Consider the following 25,446-nt stretch of genomic DNA (forward strand, 5'->3'; position numbering starts at 1 on the left):
GTATATAAAATCTAATTAATACAGTTTAAGTTTGATTTCTGTGCAAATGCCTAGCAAGTCAGTGCAAGGGTGAAACGCAGCAGCTCTCCTCTTCGTAGCTATCCTCGTGTTAACTTGTCAGGGAGGTAGGTAGGCGGATAGATTAATAAAGTATCTACCTAACCAACGTAGCTCTCCTGGTGTTAACTTGTCAGTGTTATTCAGCTCCGAACCGTAGTAAGGGCGACCTGACTTCAGCAGAGAAGGAAAATATTACTTGTTACTTCCAACCAACTTTATTTTAACATTACAGCCCCGAGGTATTTCACACCGGACGAACTTCCTGGTTCAAAGGTCAGGCAAGTTCACCCTACTTAGCTGTCCAAGGCAAATGCCTGTAACATTCGAACCCGCGGAACCAAACATAATAATATCCCTAAGTGTCATTCTAAATATATACTGACGAAAATCAGAAAACACTTTATAAAAACAGACAATTTGTTACTAAATATGTGCCTATGACAGGATTGTGTTCTTACCCGTTTAATGTGACTTCTGTTTTCAGACATGACTCTTCAACTCTTCAACATCGGGCATGTAAGATGAATGCAATGAATGCAAATTATTCGTTCCAAGAAATGTTTAATCTTCCGTTCTCCCCAGTTATTTTTCTCTTTTTCGCCGGTTTGTTTACAACAGCCACCTGCCTGGCATCCCGCCCTGCTGATAGAAACGTGTGTCGCAAGGGTATGACGTAATTCTTCGTTGACAGAAATGTTGACATTTAATATTTATATTTACAGCATTGAAAATTTAAATGTTAAAAAATTTTGTGTCAAGATTGTCCTCCTACAGAAACCATATTAAAACAAAAAATATATTTCCCTCCTCCATATTTTTCCATTTTCAAACATTTTTCAAAAAGCTTCAGGGAGCCACTAGAGCGGCGCTAAAGAGCCGGATGCGGCTCTAGAACCGCGGGTTCCCAACCCCATGCTAGCCACTCCACCACCTTGTAGCCCCAGGTACATTCTAATCTAATAGGTAGCCAAATATTCTTCTTGATAAAATGCACATCTCAACCGAACCTGTTATATTCTCCTTCAATGAATAAGACCTTTTCAAATTAAATGTCATAGCAAGTCCGCCTCCTTTGACTTCATGTGAAATAGCTTTTTTCTCCTCATATATGTTCTTGGACTATATGACTCCAATTTGTGTAAGATTACAACTTCCTCATAGTTAATAATTTGAGTAGTGGGTTTCATTCTCCTCAGGGTTCACGTCAGGAAAGGCATGTGTGTTTGGATTGCTGGCAAGAGTTGAAAGTTGAGAAAATAAATCTGTAAAATGATGCTTTCTCTCTCATAATATTACTGCATTCATATATAGAAGACTTTTTTTTCTCCTCATAATATGTTTTCATTATTTCTGACATTTTGGTATATAGTAATCCTTCTTTATCACTGCTAATTGGTTCCAGCCCCGACCACAATTAGTGAATTTCCATCAAGTAGGATTCATATTAATGAACAAAATCTGTTTGTTGTTACAATTAGTAGAGCCCGGTACACATGACATAACACCCCTATATCTTCCGAATGTGTGGGCAGGAAGTGACGGCAATAATTTGGAGTTGAGTACAGCCCAACAGTAACCTGTGTTATATGATGATGATGGTTATTATGTTATTGTGACTGTTGTCATAAATAAATACTTATAAAATTATAAAAGCCTGTTGTTGCCAAACAAGCTCATCATTGTCTTGTATTGCCTTAAACTTTATTTGTATTTTAGTTGATTTAGAACATTTTTACTCTTTATGGAAAAGCTTAATTTAGGTTGAGAATACATTACATTGACTTAAATATGCATTTTGTGGATTAATAATATGCTGTAGTAAACCATGAAACAGACAAAGTGATGTTCAAGCCACTGGAATTTGGGATTATATAACCTTTTCAATTTTCTTTTCATAAATAATTTGTTTTTGTCTCCCCGTGCATGCGTGGGTTTTCTCCAGGTACTCCGGTTTCCTCCCAGATTCCAAAAACATGCTAGGTTAATTAGCGACTCCAAATTGTCCATAGGTATGAATGTGAGTGTGAATGGTTGTTTGTCTATATGTGCCCTGTGATTGGCTGGCGACCAGTCCAGGGTGTCCAGGGCGCCTCTCGCCCAACTCCAACACCCTTGTGAGGATAAGTGGTAGAAAATTAATGAATAAATGAAAAAAAAAAACAATTCTCTTGTAATTAGATTTTTTTTCTTTTCGGCGTGGCCCTCATATTCCTCTTCTAACTCAGATAGAACTAAAAAAAAAAAAAGAAAAAGTGCATTTTGCAAGATAGTATTGCATTTGTGATCTTTATTTGATAACAGTTACGCCAGTGTTACAGTAAACACACCCACAGGCTGAAGGTAGTAAATAGCAATACAAGTTTTGCCACTAGTCTAATATTGATACAGCAGAATAAATTATACGTATGATCATATACACACATGCCAACAGAAGAGAAAGCAAGGATGTCAGAAAGCAACTAAACAGATTAAGGGTCGGGTAGAGGGCGACGGGGGAATAAGACGCCTTAAATATCCAAATGTTTATTGAAGTGTTAGAAACGGCATTGATACACTAAAGACAATTCTAATTTCTTCTTCTTTTTTTTTTAAATATACCTGTACACAAGTTCACAGGAGAAGCTGCAGTTCAGTGCGCGGAGTAAAGTTCTCATCTCGTCAACAAATCAGTTGGAGGGGGCGTGTCCCGGGAAGGTGCAGTCCTGTCTGTCTTGCATTGATCAGTCCGAGAGGTCAAGGCGGTGAAAAAGAGATCCATCCGCCATGGTATAAAATGTACACTACAGTGGTCCTGTCATCCATTGGCAGCACTTTTGGTCCACTTTTTCCATTGGATAGGGAATTAAGTCCAAAACACTGACATGTTCTCCATCCCTGCACAGGCTTCCAACGCAATTAAATACAAGTCAAACAAAACAGAAAGTTGCCAGACAGCCAGTTTTGTTTTAGTATAAAACATATTTCTTTATAAACAAATGACGACTGTACACTTTTTAAAGGAAAAGAAAGAAAATGACAAAGTGGTCCTGGATCATGTTGGAGGTCAACTAGGAGTGCTGCACACATGGTTGGTATCCACCATTCTTTAGTTTTGTACATTTCGTTGATGACGACGATGTCATTGGGGGCTCGGGTTGCATTCTGAGTCAAAGATATTGTTTTGGAATGCTTCTATTATAACGTTAATTTACAATTTTGGCAAAGAGGCAACTTTATTCCTGTAAAATAAGGTATTTTTTCTCTGTATGTGATAACTTCATTCACGTAAATAACAGCATTTTTTGTCCTTTTTCATATCATGCTTTAGAGTCAAAGATATTGTTTTGGAATGCTTCTATTATAACGTTAATTTACAATTTTGGTAAAGAGGCAACTTTATTACTGTAAAATAAGGTCTTTTTTCTCTGAATGTGATAACTTCCTTCATGTAAATAACAGCATTTTTCGTCCTTTTCGTCATTTTTCGTCCAAGTAGTGTTGGGCATCGAGTTTCGAGCATGGATGGGAACCGGGACTCACATTGACTTACTTCATGTGAAATTGTTTTTCCTCGAAATATGACAACTTTATTCATCGTAATAATTATTCTAGTAATATTACTACTTTTTATTTGGAAATGTAGGACTCCATATGTTCTCGTAAAAATTATATTATTCTGCTTTGATTCTTGTAGTTTTATTTTTTTTTACATGTACTTTTTTTCCCACAATTTTCATGAACATGAACAACTTTTTATTGTCATTTTTGTCAAGTAAGTGGCTCAACTTGTGTCCTTTTTCCAAGGAAGAAGAGTTGGAATGCTGCTTACGGTGGAATGTTTGTCAGGAATGATTGAAGTGAAGGTGCGTTTGTACAAGATGTGCTCCGTAAAGAGAAAGTAGGAATAATAAGAGGAGGGGTTTGACTGTGAATGTATGTGATTTAATCTGCTTTCCACACTAGCAGAGGGCAATTAGAGGGGGGGGGGGGGGGGGTGTAATGCAGTTAGGCCTCCATATTTCTAAACAAAATACATTAATTTCCCCAATCCGGTTTTTACAACAAAGCCCCCACTTCCCTGTGGACCGCAGCTAAGGATGGGGTGGAGGTTAGAGGCGGGTGTGGAGGCGGAGGGGGGGGGCGCTATTGGCGGCCAAAACACTGCTTAAAATTCCCTGCAGGATCCCTCCAGCCAGACTTCCCACAGAGTGGCCAAGTTCTTTTGGAATGTCAAGATGGATATGAAAGCGGGAAGGTCAAATCGCTCACTAAAAGTGAGGGGGTGGGAATTGCGGGGGGGGGGCAGCTTGGAAAACAATCATTGTGCTCCTCCTCACGAACACACCAGTGGAGTCAAACAACGTTAGCAATAATAAGCACAAGAATATTATCATTATTAACAATCATATCAAAAAAAGAAGAAATGATATTTGTTAACTACTATCAACATCAAGGTCACATGAGTACTTGTTGCCAATGGCTCTGGGGCAGGGGTCCAATATGTGGACCCATTTAAAGTGTGGCCCCGTCCCCTCTTGCAGAGCAACGGCACGTCCCGTTCCTTCTGCTGGACTTGTGGAGGGCGGGTCCCCACTTGATGGAGTTTGGATGTGTTTGTGAACGAGGGTGGGGGCGGGGGGGGTTCAGTAAGCCTGCCCCGTCTCCACCTGCAGCAGTCCCAGCACGGCCGAGTGGTCTCCAAGCTTCATCCTCCTTTGGGTGGACAAACTCACGTTCTTGGCCAGGTAGTCCACGGCAGCTACAGCGACAGAGAAGACTACAGTCAACATCAAAAGTGAACATTATGTACTTTTTCAATTTTTAAAATATTTTTATTATTTTTTTAAATATATTTCTGTTTTTTTTAATATTATATTCAGTAGTTGCGTATTTATTTTAATTTTTTTAGTATTGTTTTTATTTAAAGGGAATTTACTGTGAGTGTGTGTGTGTGTGTGTGCTTTGCAACAATGCAAGGAAGGGATTTGGTTTAAAATGTATGTAAGTATATATTCATTCATTCATTCATTTTCACGGGTGGTGCATCTCTATTTCTGTACTGTGTATATGCGGAAAAGGTAAGGTATCTGCAAAATATATATACGGTGTGTTATCCTATCAAAATATATACAAATTTAATATTTCAATTTCAATTAATTTATTATTTAATCATTTTAACAATGTATTAACTGTATTGTGTAACCTTGGTTTTTGTCATTCCAAAAGTTCGGATGAAAACTGAAATGTACAAAAAAAAGTAAATCCAATTAATCTGGTTGAGACATCCAAAAATATTGAAAAATATATATATATATTTTCATTCATTCATTCATTTCCTGTGCTAATTAATCCTCATTAAGGTCTGCTGTGTTCAGGCGAGATGCGGGGTACACCCTGGACTGGTCGCCAGCCAATCACAGGGCACATATAGACAAACAACCATTCACACTCACATTCATACCTATGGACAATTTGGAGTCGCCAATTAACCTAGCATGTTTTTGGAATGTGGGAGGAAACCGGAGTAAAACCCACGCATGCACTGGGAGAAATATGTATATATATTTGTTATTAAGATGATTCTACATACATGTTATCATGAGCTACATACTTATTTCAGTACTTGCAGAAGAATCCAAGCAATGGAAGTTCCAAAGTGAAAATGGTTACATTAAAATGTACATTTAGGGAATGGCTGGGATAGGCTCCAGCCCCCCTGTGTAGGGGTCCAGAATATTCCTCGGCTGTCATTAGTGATGAAATGCACGGTGTCAGAGGCGAGTGCGTCAAATGAAAAGGGGGTGAGGTTGGCATGGCTCTGGCACGGCTCATATGCATCCTGGTAGAGTCTCCATGCTGTCACTCAGCAACACCCCCCCCTCTCCTCCCTCCATGATGACCGTGTTTGTGTGTGTGTGTGTGTGTGTGTGCCAGTCTTCATTACACTTGGCATGTGCGATTTCATGGCCTCCACAGTCCACACGGCCCATCATTTTCATCATCCTCCATTCATTAGCCATCCACTGTGCTCAATCAGCATCTTAATTAACCTCGCATCAGCTCGCGTCCGCCATAGTCGGCACACTCTTGCCAAGCGGCCCGACACGTGACACATGGCGATGATGTCGGATGCTTTTGGTCTATATATGTGTGCATGTGTGTGTCCGTGTAAATAACAAACAAATGTGTGCACGCTGGCTGCTTGGGGAAGTGTGCTTCATTTTACCTTCATCAATAGCCGAGACAGCATCAGTCAATTATGCTAATCTAATAAGGCAAACTCTTTCCTACCCCCAGGCTGGACCAGTGTGTGTTTGTGTGTGCGTGTGTGTGTGAGATGGAGGCGAGAGGAAGAGGTGGCCAAGAGGACATTGTGGCCCCCGAGGGTGTGCCGCTCTTTGAAGTGGCCCTCTGCTCTTTCCCATCCAAGTGGAGAGGGATGTGACTAAGGAGCATGGTGCTGCTAGTGCTGGTAATAGTGTGTGTGTGTGTGTGTGTGTGTGTAAATGGGGGGGTGGGGGTCTTTATCAAGAGCACGTGTCTCAAACTAGAGAGCAAAGGTCAACAAGGTCTCTCATCGCTTATCTTGCGTTTTGAAACACAACTGCACATGTCACACTACTTTTTTAGTAGTTTATTATGACATCAGGATTTGAATAGTACCATGTTGTATTTTAGTCAAATGTTTGTGTATTTTTATATATTTTATTTAATTATAATTAAGTTATATATAAAGTTATATATAAATATATATAATTAGAGTCATTAAAATATTTTTGTATTTAGTATATTTTTGTGTATTTTTTAACATCATTTAAGTATTTTATCTAATGGTTTTAATATTCTTAGTATTTTTAAATTTTTATTATGATAGTAATATATTATTATTATATAATAATAATGTAATTTTTTTAGTATTGCATTTTTTTACAATTATATTTAATGTTAATATTTGTGATTTAGCATTTTCCTTTCATTTAAATTTTTTATTTTCATTATTATTTTTGGTATTTTATAGCATTTAGTAATATTTTACTAGTTGTATTTTTTATGATCTTTAGTAACCATAAAAAACCCATAAAAAACATAGGAACTAGCCCAGAGGTACTACAAGAAATGGTATTACTTTTATAAAATGTTTTCTATTTTTGTTTTTTTATATATTTTTTTATTTTTTCCACCAATTTTAATTTTAAAAAATGTATTTATAATATTCCACAATTTTGTGTACATACAATTTGGTATTGTCTTTATTTTTTTTCCATCATTATTTTTGTTATTTCAGTTTAAGGTTTCTATTTTAAAAAAATTGTTAAGTCTCATCAAAACTCATTTCATTTAAGTTTCATAAAAACAACTCTTGAACCATCTAATTTTCAATCCAGTGTGCTTAAATTAGCGACATTCAAACATCAAGTCCAAAAATGTTTTGTGTTTTGGGTGCTTGTTTCGTTCTAGGTTGTGTTGCGGTGGGAGGAAAACGAAAAGACGAAGAGGCGTCTCTCTGACTTAACTGATGAACACCTTTAACAACCAATGGAGATGCATGTCTGAGACAGTTCTACATTGGAGTTCCAAGGATGTTTTTTTTTTTAAAGCTCAATAAGACTACTCACTCTGTCCATACTGGCTGTACTGGTATCCAGCAGTGACGGGGTCCACGCTGTAGCTGGTGGCGCTGTAGGTAGGGGGGCAGTAGGACTGCGAGGAAGCCAGGCTATCCACGCTCTTGATGGGGTCTGAGCGCTGGCTGCAGCTGGCCGAGATGGGGTTGGAGCTCTCCAGGCTGCCGTGTAGCGGCGAGATGGAGAAGTCGTGCTGAGGCTGGGAGGGCACGGCGCTGGGGTTGCTCAGGATACTCATCACCTGAGGATCAAAGCGGTGATGAAGTTGAGGTAAAAAGGAAGAATACATGTCCATTATATTTTGTTTCCATCTATCATTCTGTTTTTTTGTGCCGCTTATTCTCACTAGGGCTGCTGGAGCCTATCCCAGCTGACTTTACAGGGTGATCGGGTACACCCCGGACTGGTCGCCAGCCAATCACAGTGCACATATAGACACATACATGAGTAGGTAAATAAACCTAGGAGTGAGAGAATGAAATAAACGCAGTGATGAGTTCAGGGAACAAGAGCAACTGTTTCCATTAGCTGGCGCTGTCAGTAAGCATTCTGCTGTGGGACGTAAAGGGTCCCCAAGGGTGATAATAGACCCACCATTCGTGCCAGACAGCCCGAAGCCTGAGCCGGAGCCTACAGCACAACAAGCACCGAGGGAGTCCCTAATCCTTCGCCCCTAGCCTAGCCGTCTCATGAATAGTAATGGACTTGGAACTGCTAAACGATCCCTTCAGATCCCTGCACAAAAAGTGTGCTCTGCAAAGCCAACAGAGAGGCCCGCTGATACCGCAGGTTAGGGCTCGGCCCCCCGAATATGACAGCGCGTGCGTTATTGCTGCCGCATAAAGCTTCCAATTCAATATTCTAGATTATTGTAATAGCATGTGACACTCGCCAGAGGAAGGTCTCACAATGTGTTCAAATGGAAGAGATTACCTCCACTTGGAGCACACTGGACCGCTGCACTTTTAAGTGAGTGAGGGGGTGCCTCATAATAATAATAAAAAAAAACCTTTCCCTCCTATAGCGAGGAAGCCGTACTTCTCAACATCAGGTTCATGTTGAGTTTGGCTATGCTCCACTGGCCTTTGGCCCCCTGGCTGCTAAACCAATTAGGCCATCATGGAGGTGGTTAGCAGCACACACACATGAACATACATCACGTGAAGGATCCCACATAACAGAATTAAACATTCTCTACATTAATCACAGCTTTAGGAAACATAACACATCATTTCCATATGTCAATCCTACACTAAAGCATGTAGCATAAGAGACAGCGTGCATGGAGGACACATTTAACTCAAGGACCACGAAGATGAAGCGTCTTCAGGAGGACAGACAAGATGGCTGCAAGGCACGGTGGTCCATTTTAGTTTTTAATTGAAGCTCGATTGGATCGCCCAATAGCCAACAATTGCTCCAATTAATATTCATGCTCATAAAAGTTCTTCAAAAGAAAACGATGCCTTATCACAGATTTTTGCTATTCTAAGGATGGGTCAGCCGCTTTGGAAAAAAAAAATCTGCCTGTCAGTCCTCGGCCTTAATAGTTGGAATTTTGCTGAAGGAGCAAAGATAAGCTTTTTTTTGGAGGTTTCTGCACGCACTCCGTAACTTTTAGTCATCTGATGTTTAATAACACTCATAAAAGGATGGAGTTGGACATTTAGACATCATTGCAAAAGTCAGATATTCCGCATCTTCATCAATGCAATCACATCATGAGGGCTTTTTTGGTAAGATTTGTGACTATAATTCTCCTAAAACCTTCCAAACAACAAAAATGAACTTAACTAAAGCATGTTAATGGATTAAGATAATATGATTTGTGAAAATTTAGTGGGGATCCATGTCAAAATGAGTGCCTTTTAATAAGAGTAGGAAATATAAAATAAAATAAATTTAAATTAAATAATAGCAAAATATTAACTGTGGTGTATCACTTGACTTTTGGGCAAGCTTTTTTTTTGTTTTTTTTTTGCAGTATTTCCTACTAAAACTCAACAAAAGAACATGTTGTTTGCATCTATTGTGTAATTTATTTTAATGAACTGTGTTGATGGACAATGTTGGGCTCATTAGTTCATTGATTCATGCTTCCCACCCATATACTGTATATTTAGTTTAGTGCAATTATCATGAATATATAATTATTGAGAAAATAAAGTTCATAAAAGGCATCTTGGACGTCTATGGAGTAACCTAGAAACCAGAACATGTGAAGTCTTTGTCGTCACATGTGCTGGAATAGTTGCTGATGATGTGCTGTGTGTTACAGGTACAAAAAGTCAAGCTTATAACTTATAAGGTTGGTAAAGAAGTAAACAAGTTTATTTGTGTGTATAATGTGAATATAATCCAAAGTTCTGGTTTTTACATATTTATGATGTGATGAAGTACATTCATGGGCTAACAAGTAGTTTACACTTCTTTTGGTTGGTGATATATTTGTATTGTATGAATGTACTTTTGGGAGTGACCAGGATGGATAGGATCAGGAATGAGTACATCAGAGGCACATTACATGTTAGAGGCCTTGGAGATAAAGTCAGAGAGGCCAAACTGAGATGTTTGGGAGAGAGGAGAGATAGTGAATATATTGGTAGAAGGATGCTGCCAGGTAGAAGGCGTAGAGGAAGACCAAAGAGGAGGTTTATGGATGTAGATGAAGGAGGACACGAGGGTAGTCGATGCAGAAGATAGGGTTGGATGGAGTAGATTGTTTTGCTGTGGCAAATCGCCAAGCTAAGGTATCTGCTTTAACTGTTGTCAGAATCATTGCTGAACAGCCACCTGTAACGGGACTGACTCCGACAATAATGAGAGGGAACCCTGAATGTGATGGCGAAATTGCCCAGTTGTTCAATTCTGATGCAGAAAATGAGGACTTTAAGTGCGTTGTTAAACAGTAAAATAAAGTTAAACTAAACCTATTGTTTTGCTTCCTTTGCCTTTTCTTTTTTTGTAGACCGTCTGTTTTAGAATGTGCCTTATAATATGGGGCGCCTTATGTTGCAGAAAATATAGTGTTGTATTGTAACTAAAATGTTACATTTCTGTGAGCTATATATATAGAAATGTTCTTGGGTGTTAGATTTGTATTTTGACTCAGATGTTCAATGATGTTGTTGCTCGAGTAGCAAAGAAGCAAAAAAATGAATAAAATGAGTGTTTTGTAAGAAAAAAAGCAATGTTTCTGTCAGCAACTATGATAAACACTCAACCTTTATGAAATATAAAAACAAAACAAATGAACAAATTTGGACTTTTCCTGGATTATAACTGTTTTTGGAAACATAAACAACCCTTGTTCAAATATACTATGCATGCATTTTTTGCATACAGTGGAAGAGTAGCCTCTATGACCGATCTAAAGGAAACGTAAAGACTTTGACATTTTGATATAGAAAAACGCGTTTCATTTTGCGAACATACTCTTCATCCCCCCCCCTTCCTTCCTATTCCACAGTGTTTGGTTTGTTGTTGGACGTAGTGTGAGTGCTGCTTTGGGAGATAATGCGAGCCAGGACTTTTAGTTTAAAGGACAATGCTCCGGGGTGTTCTCTGCCTCCCACCTCCCTCCCTCTATGCTCTCGCTACAGATAGATTACTTTAAAAATAATAACAACACACACACACACACACACACACAAAGTAATTAATTCTCTCAAGTTGTGAGCCCTGCGGCCTGGGGAGAATTGTAAATTGATACAATGTGCATCCTTTCAGATAAATAAATAAAAAGCCCCTTTCATTGCTCATTTATTCAACAGTCAAATTGCATTTTTTTTTGTCTTTGAGTGGATGTTTGACAAGCCTCTCTGTGTGGATTGTTGTCGAAAACAGCCCCAATAAAGAAAGACAAGCGTTCATTCTATTTCAGACAACATTGGCATGAAAAAAAGAGCAATCTGCTGCTTGCTGCACCCACTAGAGCACCTGCACACGAGTGAAACTATGACCGTGTATAGAAGGAGGGCTGCAGAAGAGGAATAGAGTAGTGGGGGGGGGGAAGTGAAGGCTTTGGGGGAAGTACAAAGACTCCTGTAGGACTGCGCTGGCCCGAGGGCTTGCCTGCCTGGAGAGCTGATAGCGAGGTCCCTCTGTTCCATTCCCGGCGCCAGCGCCAACACACCCTGCTCCACAAATACTCTTAATCTGCGCAAGACTGGATTAGTTCCTCTGTCACCGATAGCTTTCGCTGTTCTGCCCAAATGAAATGCCCCCGAGATGTACCTTTAAGTTAGGCAGAGGTCAGCGGGGCAGACAGGGGAGGAAGAGAGAATTAAAAAAAAAAAAGAGCAGCACTCCAAATGTCTGCCAGTTATCGGAGTGCTGCAGAATAGCATCTTAGCACCTTAGCAGATCTGCAGGCGTGATAGTGGCCTTGGAGGAGAGTGATTAAAGATCCACTCGGATGACAGAGATCAATATTTGAAGGCCTGTCCTGAGGGTGCGATTACAGCAAGAGAATGGGAAGTGAATGTGACTTTGGCTGGGGACTGTTCAACTATTCCAAAATGCAGATACAGTATGATACATATTCTTACTTGAAACATATTGCTCTAAAACAGGGTTGGCGGAACATTCTCCATCAAGGATGAGGAGGGCGGGGCGGGGCAACCCTGGTATTTCTATATATTTTTTTGATTTGTAAAAAGACAAAACAGCATTTTGTCTTCAAATTGTGCCTTTTTATGACAATTTTTGCTGTTTTTCTGCTTTAATTTTATTTCTACAATGTGCAGTGGGCTAATAAAAGAAAGAGCAGTGGGCCCAACATTGACCCCTGGTTGCACCCCTTCACTAAAAAATCTAAACTGTAGAGTCCAATGTGGTGTATTTGTGTTACGTTGACTGTTATGTATTATACATTATGTATTATTATTATGTATTATTGTACTATTACATTCTTAAATACCTCAATTAATGTGACATTTTTTTTTCACAAGGTACTAGCACACTTTGCAGAGGAAAGTGTGGAATAGTTTTATCGTTCATTTTCACAGCACCAGATGACGGCACCTTTGTTTCAAGGCTCAATCAAATAATAATAATAAAAAAAATCTTGAGGGTTTTGATACATTTTTAAAACACGAAATAGGACAAAAAAAATTAAGAGGGAAAAAATTAAATTTGTACCAAAAAATGTCAACTTTATATTTTTTTTCTAAATCTGTAACCAATATTCTATTTACACAAATATTATTTCAGTAAAATATACATTTTCTTGTGACATTTTTTCTCATGTTTCCTATATTATCATCATCAACTTTTTGCTTATTGGCTGGTACAAATCACATGGCATGTATTAAAAGTGTCAATTCAAAGTGAAAATAATAATACATTTATCATTAAAAAAAATAAAATACATACCAAAATTAAATGTGTAGAAAAATGGAAGAAAATATTCAACGTTTTATAACAATATAAAATACATATTAAAAAGTTTAATTTAATGATGAAATTACATTAATAAAAGCACATTTCCAACATGTTTTTTTGTATGTGGAGGAATCTGAAAGTTGCAAAAAGACATACTTCTCATGTTGGAATGGAGTGGTGGCCAAGCATCCAGTTAGTGCTGATCCAACTTAGGATTGCTTTGGAGAAGGTCATCAAGTATTTACATTAAGGACTTTAAGTATAACAACCATAAGACAATCAATACAGCTATATATTTCTCCCATAGCCAGCCTCTGCTTGGTCCACTCCTGCTGCCCCCAAAGCCTCCCCACCTCCTCCATCCCTCACATGAGCTGGGGCCGGCCCAGCGGGCAGTCAGGCCCCCTCATCCGAGCAGACAAAATGACTATTTAAAAATAACAGTGATTGCATAAATTGAATTAAAGCGTTTTGGTCACGGTGGAGGAGGTGGCGCGAGGCGGGGGCGGGGGCCGCGGCGATGGTGGCAGGCAGCAGATGATGGGCTTTGGCCCGCATGCCACCGCCTTAATTGGCTGCGGCACATTAATAACAAGTGAAAAGTGTCTTCCAACAGGAAAGACAGCGGCAGCGAGAAAAGACGGCCTTTAAAGAATGGAAGGTTGGGGTGGGGATGGTGGTGGGGTGCTAATTGTGTTCAATTAAGTGGCTGATTGGCACTGACAGAATCTGGGCAGTGACAAGAGAGGCGCAGATGAGGATGATTAGCAGCCGCAGGAACAAGCTGTCACTCTTCACAATAATGTTGATATTAAAAGTGATGCTGATGATTTACCTGAAAGGTCTATCGACTCTCATCCAGAACCATACTGTCTGATAGCATCAATTTCATTCATTCAATTTAACACTGTAGCATCAAATGGAGTTGGCGGTGGGCTACCCAGCATGCTTTGCGGGCACCTTGTAAATAGTAGTTTAAAGTAGTATTACTCTTATCACTACCTGTTACGTGTTGTGTGTTTATTTATTTGGACCCCAAATTGTCCATAGGTATGAATGTGAGTGTGAATGGTTGTTTGTCTATATGTGCCCTGTGATTGGCCCCACTTTATGAGACCCCTGGTTATAACTACAATAAGTTTTTTTTCATCTTATCTTATTTTGTTATGTTTTCTTTTGTTCTTTTTCTTCTTCTTATTGCACAAAAATAAATAAATACAGTAAAATTTGCTACTCTTTATGGACCAAATTCCACTTTTACCTGGCATACATTTGTCACTCAATAAAATAGAAGAAAAAAAATACCAGTTTTGGAAATTAACAAAATTAATTTTAATGTGAATATAAATTATTATGATGGGTGGTAATCATTACTTTATGTACAATTACTTAAAAATATATTGTTTTTATGTAATTTTTGTGTTATAACATTTTGTAAGTGGTTATAACACATTCCAAAAACATGCTAGGTTAATTAGCTACTCCAAATTGTCCATAGGTATGAATGTGAGTGTGAATGGTTGTTTGTCTATATGTGCCCTGTGATTGGCTGGCGACCAGTCCAGGGTGTACCCCGCATCTCGCCCAAATACAGCTGATTAAAAAAAAAAATCCTGTTTCTCAGTGTGTATATTTATGTATGTATATTTATTGTGACATGTTTCATTATTTTCTTTACTAATTTTTTTTCCTTTATAAAAATATGACATTTATGAAATTTTCAGTTAGTAATTACAAATAAAGAAAAAAACACCTACATCCTCTCCAGCTCACTTTTACTAACGTGGAAACATCTAAGCAAGCCCAGCTGTTCACTGACACCCAAGTCTACTCTTAAACATCCCATAGTGGCGCCTATAAAGTCGGGGCCTTTGCTAACCAGAGGTTAATATGCCGTCTATTGGAGTGCAATTGGAGAGCGTGTGGGGAAGCAATCGTCTATTCTTTGCTAGTGATATGCTTGAGTAACTATGGGATGGATTCAGCCACCAGGAACAAGAGAGGCCCCTTCAAAACACACACACACACACACACAAATGCACACAGACTCTAAATTAAACGGCAGATTTTCTGATTCCAGGAGAGTGGTTTTGGCGTGTGGAGGAAAGCGAGGCAAGAAAAGGTTGGAGGAAGACGAGAAGGAGGAGGAGGAGGAGGAGGAGGAGGGTTTGTTTGCGGAAAAGCAGCAGGGGCCAGGTCTAGTGAAAAATGTCAGGTCAAATCGTTCTTGACAGTGTTAATATCCGCACCTCATCGCCATAATTACATGTAAATAAATAGTGAAATAGCTCTCAGCTGGAGACGGAGAGGCGAGCCAGCTGAGGACCCGGCAGCCTTGTTGTCTTACACCATCAAGCCAGGCGGCTAACGCTAACATTGGCGCAAAGACGGGAGGGGGGTTTGGCGATGAGGGAGGGTGGATGGTCGCTGGCATGAAAAAGACGGAGAGTGTAGGTGAGAGGGCAAAAAGTCAGGGCGAGTATCAATCACATCAATGCACCTGTCAGAGTGGCATCTGGAACTAACAGGACGCACATGAAGCGCACATACACACTCTGACACACACACACACACACACAACACCAGGAAGGCAGGTTCACAGCAGAGCAGACCTCGGTCATCCCATAATATCCTCTTGCTACCCTAACCCTTGACCCCTGAGGAAGCATGGGGTCGCCACAGACGCTTCACCTGCCTGGTGAGCGGCCAAAGACAAGTGGATGCTGTATTCATTTTTATTTAACACTATTGCCACCTCTGTAGACCACCACAATGCATTCAGATTATTTTTGGTACCTCTGGAATATGTATTGTACTGACAGGTAATTGGCTTGTGATGAATGAGGTGAGTTATATTTTCAGCAAATTCACATCTTGTGTGAAAGTGATTATATATATATATATATATATATATATATATATATATATATATATATATATATATATATATATATATATATATATATATATATATATATATATATATATATATATATATATATATATATATATATATATATATATATATATATATATATATATATATATATATATATATATATATATATATATATATATATATATACTTTCCCCCATGATAGCTTATTCTAAGGCACCCTTTATTATTATGGGCCTTTTTGCTGATTGGCTACAAGTAATCACATGGCATAAGGGCCCCTTTCCAGGAAATAATATATATATTAATAGCAACATTATTATAAATATATTAATTTTCATATATTCATATATTCATTCTAATATTATGATAAATATTGATTATGATGAAATATAAAATAAATATAAAAAATATAATATAATATAAAAATAATTTGTTTTATATTAATATATTAAAAATAATTCGTTTTATATTAATATAAATATTAATATAATATTAATAAAATATTTTTATATTAATATTAAAATATATACAATATAAAAAATAAATATTTTGTATATTAATGATTGCATTGTATTTATAAAAAAAGAGTCTGAGCTGAGCAGAAAATGCCCCAAAATATGCTTCGGAAAATCAGGGTGTAAATATAAAAATGAAGGGATCCATTTAACAAAAAAAATAACTTTTTAATACAAAATAGTCTCCAATATTCAGGTCACCTCAAATGTGGCTGTATTTTATCAGAATTCAAAAATATGTATTTTACATCATCATATTTGCTAAAGTTTCACATTATCACTGATAAATACATACATAGTCATCCTATATATCTTTATTCCAGTCTCATGTTGAAATTCTTCTGTTTTGAATGGACCGAGTTTGAGTTCCCTTTTTTGTCTACTCATGATGGCTATGGTTTATGTTTGCATATTCATTTCATAACAAATTGATGCACACAGAGCAATGAACAACTTCATACTCTCCTTTCATTCTGCTTGCGCCATGAGATGTTCAGGCGCACTCCTAATTGTGTTAGGCGCTAATTTTTATTCACATCCCTCCCTACTACAATTGATGTACCCCTGGGGGTACATGTACCCCACTTTGGGAAGCTAGTTAATAGAGTGTAAAAAATGCCATAACTTCATCAAAATTGAAGAAAGAGATAACATTTTTGGCCAGTGTCGCCATTTTGAGTACTGTTTTCATCAGGTTAAATTTGAATGTGATCCGAATTAATGTCTGACTTGTGTTCTGTGCACAAAGAACTTCGGAGTAGTGGACATGGTGACTGAGTAAATATGAAGCTGGCTTATAATATAATTTCTACTATCATAATAAGAGTAGGCATATTGTGAAATAGCAAAAGTCACCTTCAAGAGCGCATGAGTGCGGATGCGTTAGCGGCTATTTTAGATAGCATCGAAGTGTGCAGCGATACTTGAATAGCGGCAGCAGGCCTGCGCACCTTATAAGGCACCGTAGCTGCGTGGGACACACAGCATGTGAATCAGTCTCAGTCATTTTCCTCCTTAAATCCCCATCTTCTAGGATTTACTGAAATTCATATTGGCTGCCTCCGCGAGATAAATGTAAATCACATTCCCTTATATTTATTATTTATCGGGACGCAGCAGCTCACTTTCAGCGGGAAATATCTCTCACCCGCACACAAACACCCTTGCATTTAAATAGCATTTTTATTGTTCGCCCTAGCCTTTCATCTGGGCGACGGGGAGAAGAGAGCCGCCTCTCCGGGGGAGACACTTTTTGGAGCTCGGGGAGGAAGGTGGCGGGGGGAGGGCAAAGAAAGGGGGGGCACCAGCGAGTGAGTGCGCCATGACATGGAGGCAAATGCAAAGAGCGAAGAGTGAGGTTGCCAGGTGAAAAATAGAATATGAAAGCAACACATGAAGACCAAAATATTTGGGATTGGGAAAATGAAAAATGGCTTCTTTGGGTTGCCCCGCAGACATTAGAGATAGAGCAGGTTTACATAGCGAGGTAAAGCGGAACGCGTATTACCTTAGCCAAGCACGAGAAGTAAGAATTGAACACCATTTGCTAACTGGAGGGTTAGTGCTAAAACTATTTAACAGTGTAAATATGCAGATTAAGAACTTTTTTCACAGCAACAATGGTACAGTCCAAGCCGGATTGAAAATGTGACAAAAATACACCTGTTTACTTTATTTTAAAAAAAGTAAGTTACCAGTCATGGCCTCAAGCTGCCATTGGATGGAATTATGGAAAATAAAAATTGTCACAAATTGTACTATCCAAACCCAGCCTCTGGATGAACCAGGAAGTAGCCTGCTAACTAACTAATCTACAGGATGTATCAAAAAAGCAGACTCTCCAAAAAGTAGCCGCTAAACATACAATTGAATATTTTCATGAATGTCTTTATTTTCGTATATTGATACGATTATCATCCTTTGGTCCATACCAAAATATTTTGGTACACTAGCCCGTTTCATTCATTCATTTTCTACCGCTTTATCCTCACGAGTGTTCTGGGAGTGCTGGAGCCTATCCCAGCTGTGTTCGGGCGGGGTACACCCTGGACTGGTCGCCAGCCAATCACAGGGCACATATAGACAAACAACCATTCACACTCACATTCATACCTATGGACAATTTGGAGTCGCCAATTAACCTAGCATGTTTTTGGAATGTGGGAGGAAACCGGAGTACCCGGAGAAAACCCACGCATGCACGGGGAGAACATGCAAACTCCACACAGAGATGGCCGAGGGTGGAATTGAACTCGGGTGTCCTAGCTGTGAGGTCTGCACCCTAACCACTTGGCCCCCATGCAGCCCCTGGCCTGTTTCAAGTGGGCAAAAAAACAAAAAATCCTCCCAAAAAATGAAAGGGTTAAAATTGAAGCAAAAGTAATAAACAGTGATACAAAATGTGTTTTGATCGTCTATGCTTTGGTACGCAGGCTATTCCGACAAGTTGGAAATGGTTGAATTGTTGCACCATACTTTTCCGCAACAACATCAATGGTAACAATTATCTCTGAATGTTAAAATAACAAAAATAAACGTTAAAATAACAAAAATAAACGTTAAAATAACAAAAATAAACGTTAAAATAACATTCAGCTGGACGGCGGTCGAGTGGTTAGCGCGCAGACCTCACAGCTAAGAGACCAGGGTTCAATTCCACCCTCTGCCATCTCTGTGTGGAGTTCGTACTCTGGTTTCCTCCCACATTCCAAAAACATTTGTAATGTTAGGTTAATTAGCGACTCCAAATTGTCCATAGGTATGAATGTGAGTGTGAATGGTTGTTTGTCTATATGTGCCCTGTGATTGGCTGGCGACCAGTCCGGGGTGTACCGCCTCTTGCCCGAAGACAGCTGGGATAGGCTCCAGCACGCCCCGCCACCCTTGTGAGAACAAGCGGTAGAAAATGAATGAATGAATATTATGATATTATAGTTAAAATTGCATTGAGCACTTTTTTAGTCTCACAGGACTGCAATCTACCAGTGGTGTTGGTTTCCAGTGTGTGTGTGTGGGGGGGGGGGGTGTTGATGATAATATTGTCTAATTTGCATAACTGGCCATGATGAAAGCAGGAAGTGAACAAATGTAACAGTTACTGATTGTAAAAGTACCAGATGGAGGGGTAGGATTTAATAAGCTTTGCTTCTTCCTACTCCTTTTGGACATGTGGAACTGTGAACTGATTATGTGATGCATTCAATTGTAATCTGATGCATGTTCAAATGAAATAAAACCATTACCATTACCAAACAAGTATTACTGGCCTCAACTGAGGTCCAAACCCCAATAAATGCCATTCACTAACATTGGCGGACTTGTTTCTGACCCCAAATGTGGCCTTGGCGGAGGTCTGTGCTCCACTCCGCATGCCATTCTAGTCTCAACATGAGGCGTCATTCATCCCAGTCGATGAATCAGTGCCAGCAAGGGCATATTTCTGATGTCACAGGCGGGGAAGGTTTCCTCAGAGTTCAAAAGTGTTGCAAAAACAAGACTAATAATCTAAGCAGAAACAGTATAGCCAGTGGATATGATTTACAGTCCCTGGATTTTCTTGGCAGCTGCCAACAGCAGGTCTCTTTTTACAGAAAGCCTCTTACATGTTTTTTTTTAAATACTTGCCAAATTGAAAGCGCATTTGTTTTAATGGGAGTTCTAATTAACCACTATGTGTTGCTGAGCGAGCGGCGGATGCTGTGAATGCAGGCGATGTGCTCATCCTCTTTGATTTGTTGTCAGAGGAGGCTGCCAGCTGACACAGTGCCCGGTGAGAGGCTTAATGCCCAACTTTTAATAGTGTGGGGGACTACACCAATCCCCCCCCCCCCCCCCCCCCCCCTTCGCTCATTGGTATTCAGGTGCAGGCTGCCTTGTTAGAAGTCAGGGAGGGAGGCAGAATGAAGCCAGATTGTTCCGTACATTTCACCCCTCCTCTCTCCATTTTTTTTGGCAGGAGCAGAGCGGGCGTCTTAAAAATAATTCATCCTTTTTTTTTTTAAAGAAGCGTCTGCGCAAGCTAATGGAGAAGCAGCAGCACAGTTTGGAGTCTCCCCTGGCTTATCTCGCTCAGACAGTTGTGGGGAGTCGCTGGTGAGCACGGTGTCAGCGTGCGTTGGTGCGGTGCAGGCGGGCAGGCGGGCAGGCCCCGGGACACGGATCAAAGGGAGGCAGGGGTGAGCGCCGCAATGCCTCTGATCCCGTCTACGTGTATATGCGTGTGTGTGTGTGTGTGTGTGTGTGAAGGCCCTGCCCACTCACACAGCCCAAAGGCCCTCTACATACACATGCACACGCATCGCTGTCATTCCAAAACACTTTCATTAAACTGAAAACACATGAAAAAGTTACTTATAGTTAACAAAGTAACTTTGTCAACTTTGTTAACATCAAACTGGAATCATGGGTTGGGAAACAAAAATGGCTACCTGGACTGGTTTTTATTGCAAGCAGCTTCGAAGATGGCGCAGCAGCTTGAGAACATAATATAATTTTTAATACACTTTTTAATACACATTTGTTACCTGTGACTCATTGAATGTATCTTAATACTACAAAACGGGAACGTGCAATGGCCGTCTACAGAAAAGTTGGATTCTTTGGCCTTCTTTGAATGCCATTCTTTCATGTAGTCAAGCATTTTTTACAAAATATTATTAGTATTATTAAAATATGTGGTGAGGCAGTTCATAAACCCCGCCCCCAAAATGGTGGTCTGGATCAGGACACTGGCAAGCACATGTGTGTAAAATATGAACAAAAATTGTCTTTGAATTTTGTCTAATGATTATGAAAAGTTGAAGATACCTGTATTATATGAATGCTACATGATTCATAGTTCTCATGAAGCAGTTCAAAGTTCAGTTCACACATTAAAAATATGAATAATTAGTTCACCATTTCAATTTCAAACTGAAAGTTCACTTCATTTAAAGTTTTTTTAAGGTGAAAATTCAGATGAAAGGCTCGTCTTTAAACATGGAGGTACATATCCTGAAGTCCTCAGGAGCATTTGGGAGTATGAGCAATCACGTACCTAGACAAGGGCCAGGGGTGGAGTAAATTAAAATGACAAGGTGGAGGATCTGGAGGATCTAGAAAGTTTTCTGTGTGCGTTATTGTGTGTAGCTGCTCTATAGGAGTCCACAACCAAATACAAAGCACCAAAAATAAGGGGTCCTTTTTAAGAATTGCTGGATTTTTACGCTAATGTGCACAATGCTATGTGAAGCAAGTCGAGTACTTCATGTGTCGCGCCGCCTGCTGGTAAAATGTGGACAATAACAATAACGTGCTGTTACAGGCTACTGCTACAGCCATAATCCACTCAAATCTGAACCCTCTGACATCACTTCCTTTCCTCCACATGTCCGGTACACATTTATTTCAACACTTATTTCTTGTTTTCTCTGATTATGTCTACTTTATTGGGTAATAAGAGTGTAAAGGTGACTGTAGGGCTGTTATTTCACATCTAGAGGGCTCTATTAATGTTAAAAACTGTATTTTGATGGATGTAAATAGGTTTTCTATGTTTCAACTACAAAAATATTTCATTTTTAAATTAAAAAAATCCACTTTTTTAACCAATTAATTGCAATAAATGGGGTGATTAATCTATACATGACTGTATATGGGGTTTTAATTTAATTTAATTCCAAATTTTAGCTGGAAATGTTGGGAAAAACTTGTGTCAGCATGATCGAAACCAAACTTTAAAGACTACCAATTTTTTTTTTTACCATTTCCACACTATTCACAAGTCAATCAAAACACATTGAGTGAGAATAAACCTTAAAACTGCTTTTTTAAGCATTACACAAGAAATGCTATCTCTAAGTCAATTAACCTTGTCGTACCAGAAGGAATGAGGACCTTTACACCATTACCATTACACCATTACTATTACCATTACTACATGATGTTTGACTGGTAAGTACAGTATGCCAGGGTTAATAGAGCTTTAGAGCTAATAGACTTTCATTATATGTAGTACTTCATAATGTAATAGACAGCTTTGCTTAGCTTGATTAAATATAAACACGCTAGTCTAAATCCAGACATTTCAGGCATCAGCATGCTCTCCCCCGTGGACTCTGAAATAATATAAAATAGTATAGTTTTTCATGTATGTGTGTAAGCGCCTATTTTGACACCTGCATAGTCTGTGTGGTACAGGTTCATTGTGTGTTCCTATTTTGGTTGCACCGTGAGTTAGGTGGGCATTTCGATTGATTGGCGGCTGCTAATAAAAAATAAAGCTCTGATCAAAATTTGCAGGGTGGCTAATGCTGACGATGCAGACCCACTGTTTTCTACAAGTGAAGTAGCCTTGAATCTGATTATTATTATTATTATTATTATTATTATTATTATTATTATTATTATTATTATTATTATTATTATTATTATTATTATTATTATTATTATTATTATTATCAAGAATATCCTCAATGATGACAGGCAAGAATCTTTCGAGCAGTTTATCTGACATTATTCAGTGTGTGCCCTCCCAACACCTGCTGCGCCTGGAAATGAAACAAGACCAACAAGGAAAAAGCACTTGCGCTTGATTCCTTTTGGCCAGTCATGCACAGCAACCGCCTCCCTCAAGCAGCCAAACATGTCGCCACAATCAAACAGCAACCACTTTCACGTCCTTTCTGGATGGCTTTTCCACCGTAATGGGAAAATATGTGCTGTCGGGTTGGGTTATGGGATTGGGATGGACGCGGGCTTCCTGTCGGGGCCTGCTGAACGCTGCAGGATTCCATTACAGACTTGGCAGAACGCCACCGTCGCCCATTTGTTGGGAAGCAGAGACATTTTTTGTGTCAATCTTTGCGGCAAAGGGACTCGGCCACCAATGCTGTAGCTCTCCTACGTTACCAGCAAGCGTATCTCCTGCAAACATACACAGCGTGCAACTGACTAAACTCGTCTTTACATGCTTTCCCCCCCCCCCATCAATCATGACAAATACACCATGACCACAGCTCAATTTATGATAATGTTTAATTGCAAGCCTGCTTGTGAGTTGTTGTGTGCAATGCGGACAGCATGTTTGTGTTCGTATGTGTGTACGCAGCGGGACGTCGCGCCACCCAGTGAACTCTGATTCTACTGCCAGTGGGAAGGTTCATTTCCATGCTGAGAAGCTGATGGGAATGCTGTGCAGGGCCTTGCACAAGCATGGCATACCACATCAAAACATCTCTTGGAAATATAATGAAAATACACACACACAAAAAACAAAAATATACCCATTTGGACTTCAAAATAGACACATGACTGGAAGGAAAATGGGAAGCGTAGATCTCAACCAAGGCCGAGTAAACCCAAATTTCACTACCTTTATACAGCAGATATGCATACCAGCCGAATAGCTCATCAGAATTAACATGTCATTCATTGACAAATAAAATAAATTTTGGATTTTGCTAATAAATTCAATAAATAACCAGAAAATAACAAAAAAATGGATTTGAGTGCACAAACAAAGAATCCACACTGTGAAGAATGGAAACTGGTTCTTTTATAGACAGATTCTGGCCTGGATCTCCATTTTTATTCACCAAATACACCACTAAATCCTATTGGTTGTGGTTAAAATGCTTCGGAAGACTCACAAGCATACTGTACATGTAGTACAGATACACTCAAAGCTCAATGACTTGTGGACAATTACTTGCGAATTCTCACCCGTTTTGCTTGATGGCAGCCATGTTTATCAACCATTGTTGCGCAAATTTTACACACATGTGTTTGTAATCCCCTGCGTACCAAATTTCATATGAGTTTGGCTAAACACCTACAGTTACAGAGGTCTTGGAATGTGTTGAGTGCATTGAGCTGAATGGTGAAAGTAAATAACTAAAAAATAATTTTTTTAAACAGGTTTGAATTGAGTAACTTGATACATTCAATTTCAATCTAGTTAAAATGAACATAAATACATTTTATAATAATAAATAACTAACAGCTCCTTGATGAAGGGAAAAGACATTATATGCATTATATGTGCTCTGTGATAGTCTACGCTTCTCGCCCAAAGTCAGCTGGGATAGGCTCCAGCAACCCCGGTGACCCTCGTGAGGATAATCAGCATAGAAAAAGAATGGATGCATGAATAAATGCATCCTAGCTTCTGTCCTTTCATCCTCACTTTACAAGGACATGTTTAATATCCTAACACGTTCTAGAACCCCTGCTAAAAAAAAAAGAAGGGGACCCCATGCTGGCATGAATGAGGCATTAATGAAATATATATGTTGATAAATGATGAACTTGGTGTTTGTCTACAGGTTTTTCAGCGGGAGCATTAGCAGCTAAAGCCCCCTGCGCCTCCATTAACAATCCAACACACTGTGAGCCTCCGTGTTATCCTCACTCCGTCACTCCAGCAGGAGAGAAAATCTCCTTTTTGTCACAAAATCCTTAATTCTTTCTTTTAAAAAAAAACAGGGTAATACTCAGTTTCCAATCTGCTTTCAGAAATATTTTAAAGGCGACTCAAATAAAACACACACGAACGACTGGGGTAATTGTGGACAAATGCGGCATTGAAATTCATTTTCAACTCTTTACACACCATTTCAATCTTATTTTCTGCTTGTTAACCGCATCTTGTCGGTGAGGGGTGGGCAAGGCTGGCCAGTATTGATGGGTAATTGTGTATAATTCGCTGCGTACACACGATTTGCATCATTTACAAATGGTTTTGCATTCTGTGCCGCTTAAAGCTCAACCTCCAGCGTGGAGCCACATTCAAACGCTCATTAACTAAGGTGTCCAAGGAGGTTAGCATGAAAAGTAGCACACATAGAGCACCCTGCATTAGAAGGCAAGGAAGCCAATAGGTCAAAAAGAAAAAAAAATCACTTCCTGTGTTTAAATGTTAGCATTTTCTAAGAGGAAGAGAAAATATTAAAGAATGTGTAACAATAGATAATAGGTAATAGGTAACATTTACAATAATGAAAGA

General features: G+C 39.1%; 1 protein-coding gene across 3 annotated transcripts in view; it reads right to left on the bottom strand.

The window, feature by feature from the left end:
- Positions 1 to 2,340: 2,340 nt before the first annotated feature.
- Positions 2,341 to 25,446, bottom strand: part of pax7a (paired box 7a) — a 95,160-nt gene continuing 72,054 nt past the window's right edge. For all 3 annotated transcript variants that reach the window (XM_058054785.1, XM_058054782.1, XM_058054783.1), the window contains exons 9-10: positions 7,656 to 7,905; positions 2,341 to 4,798 (exon numbers count right to left, since the gene is read on the bottom strand). In XM_058054785.1, the coding sequence (XP_057910768.1) occupies positions 4,683 to 4,798; positions 7,656 to 7,905 (366 nt within the window). In that variant the 3' untranslated portion in view covers positions 2,341 to 4,682. The remainder of the gene's footprint in view (positions 4,799 to 7,655; positions 7,906 to 25,446) is intronic.

The sequence above is a fragment of the Doryrhamphus excisus genome, chromosome 18 (assembly GCF_030265055.1).
Source record: "Doryrhamphus excisus isolate RoL2022-K1 chromosome 18, RoL_Dexc_1.0, whole genome shotgun sequence".
Taxonomy (NCBI): domain Eukaryota; kingdom Metazoa; phylum Chordata; class Actinopteri; order Syngnathiformes; family Syngnathidae; genus Doryrhamphus; species Doryrhamphus excisus.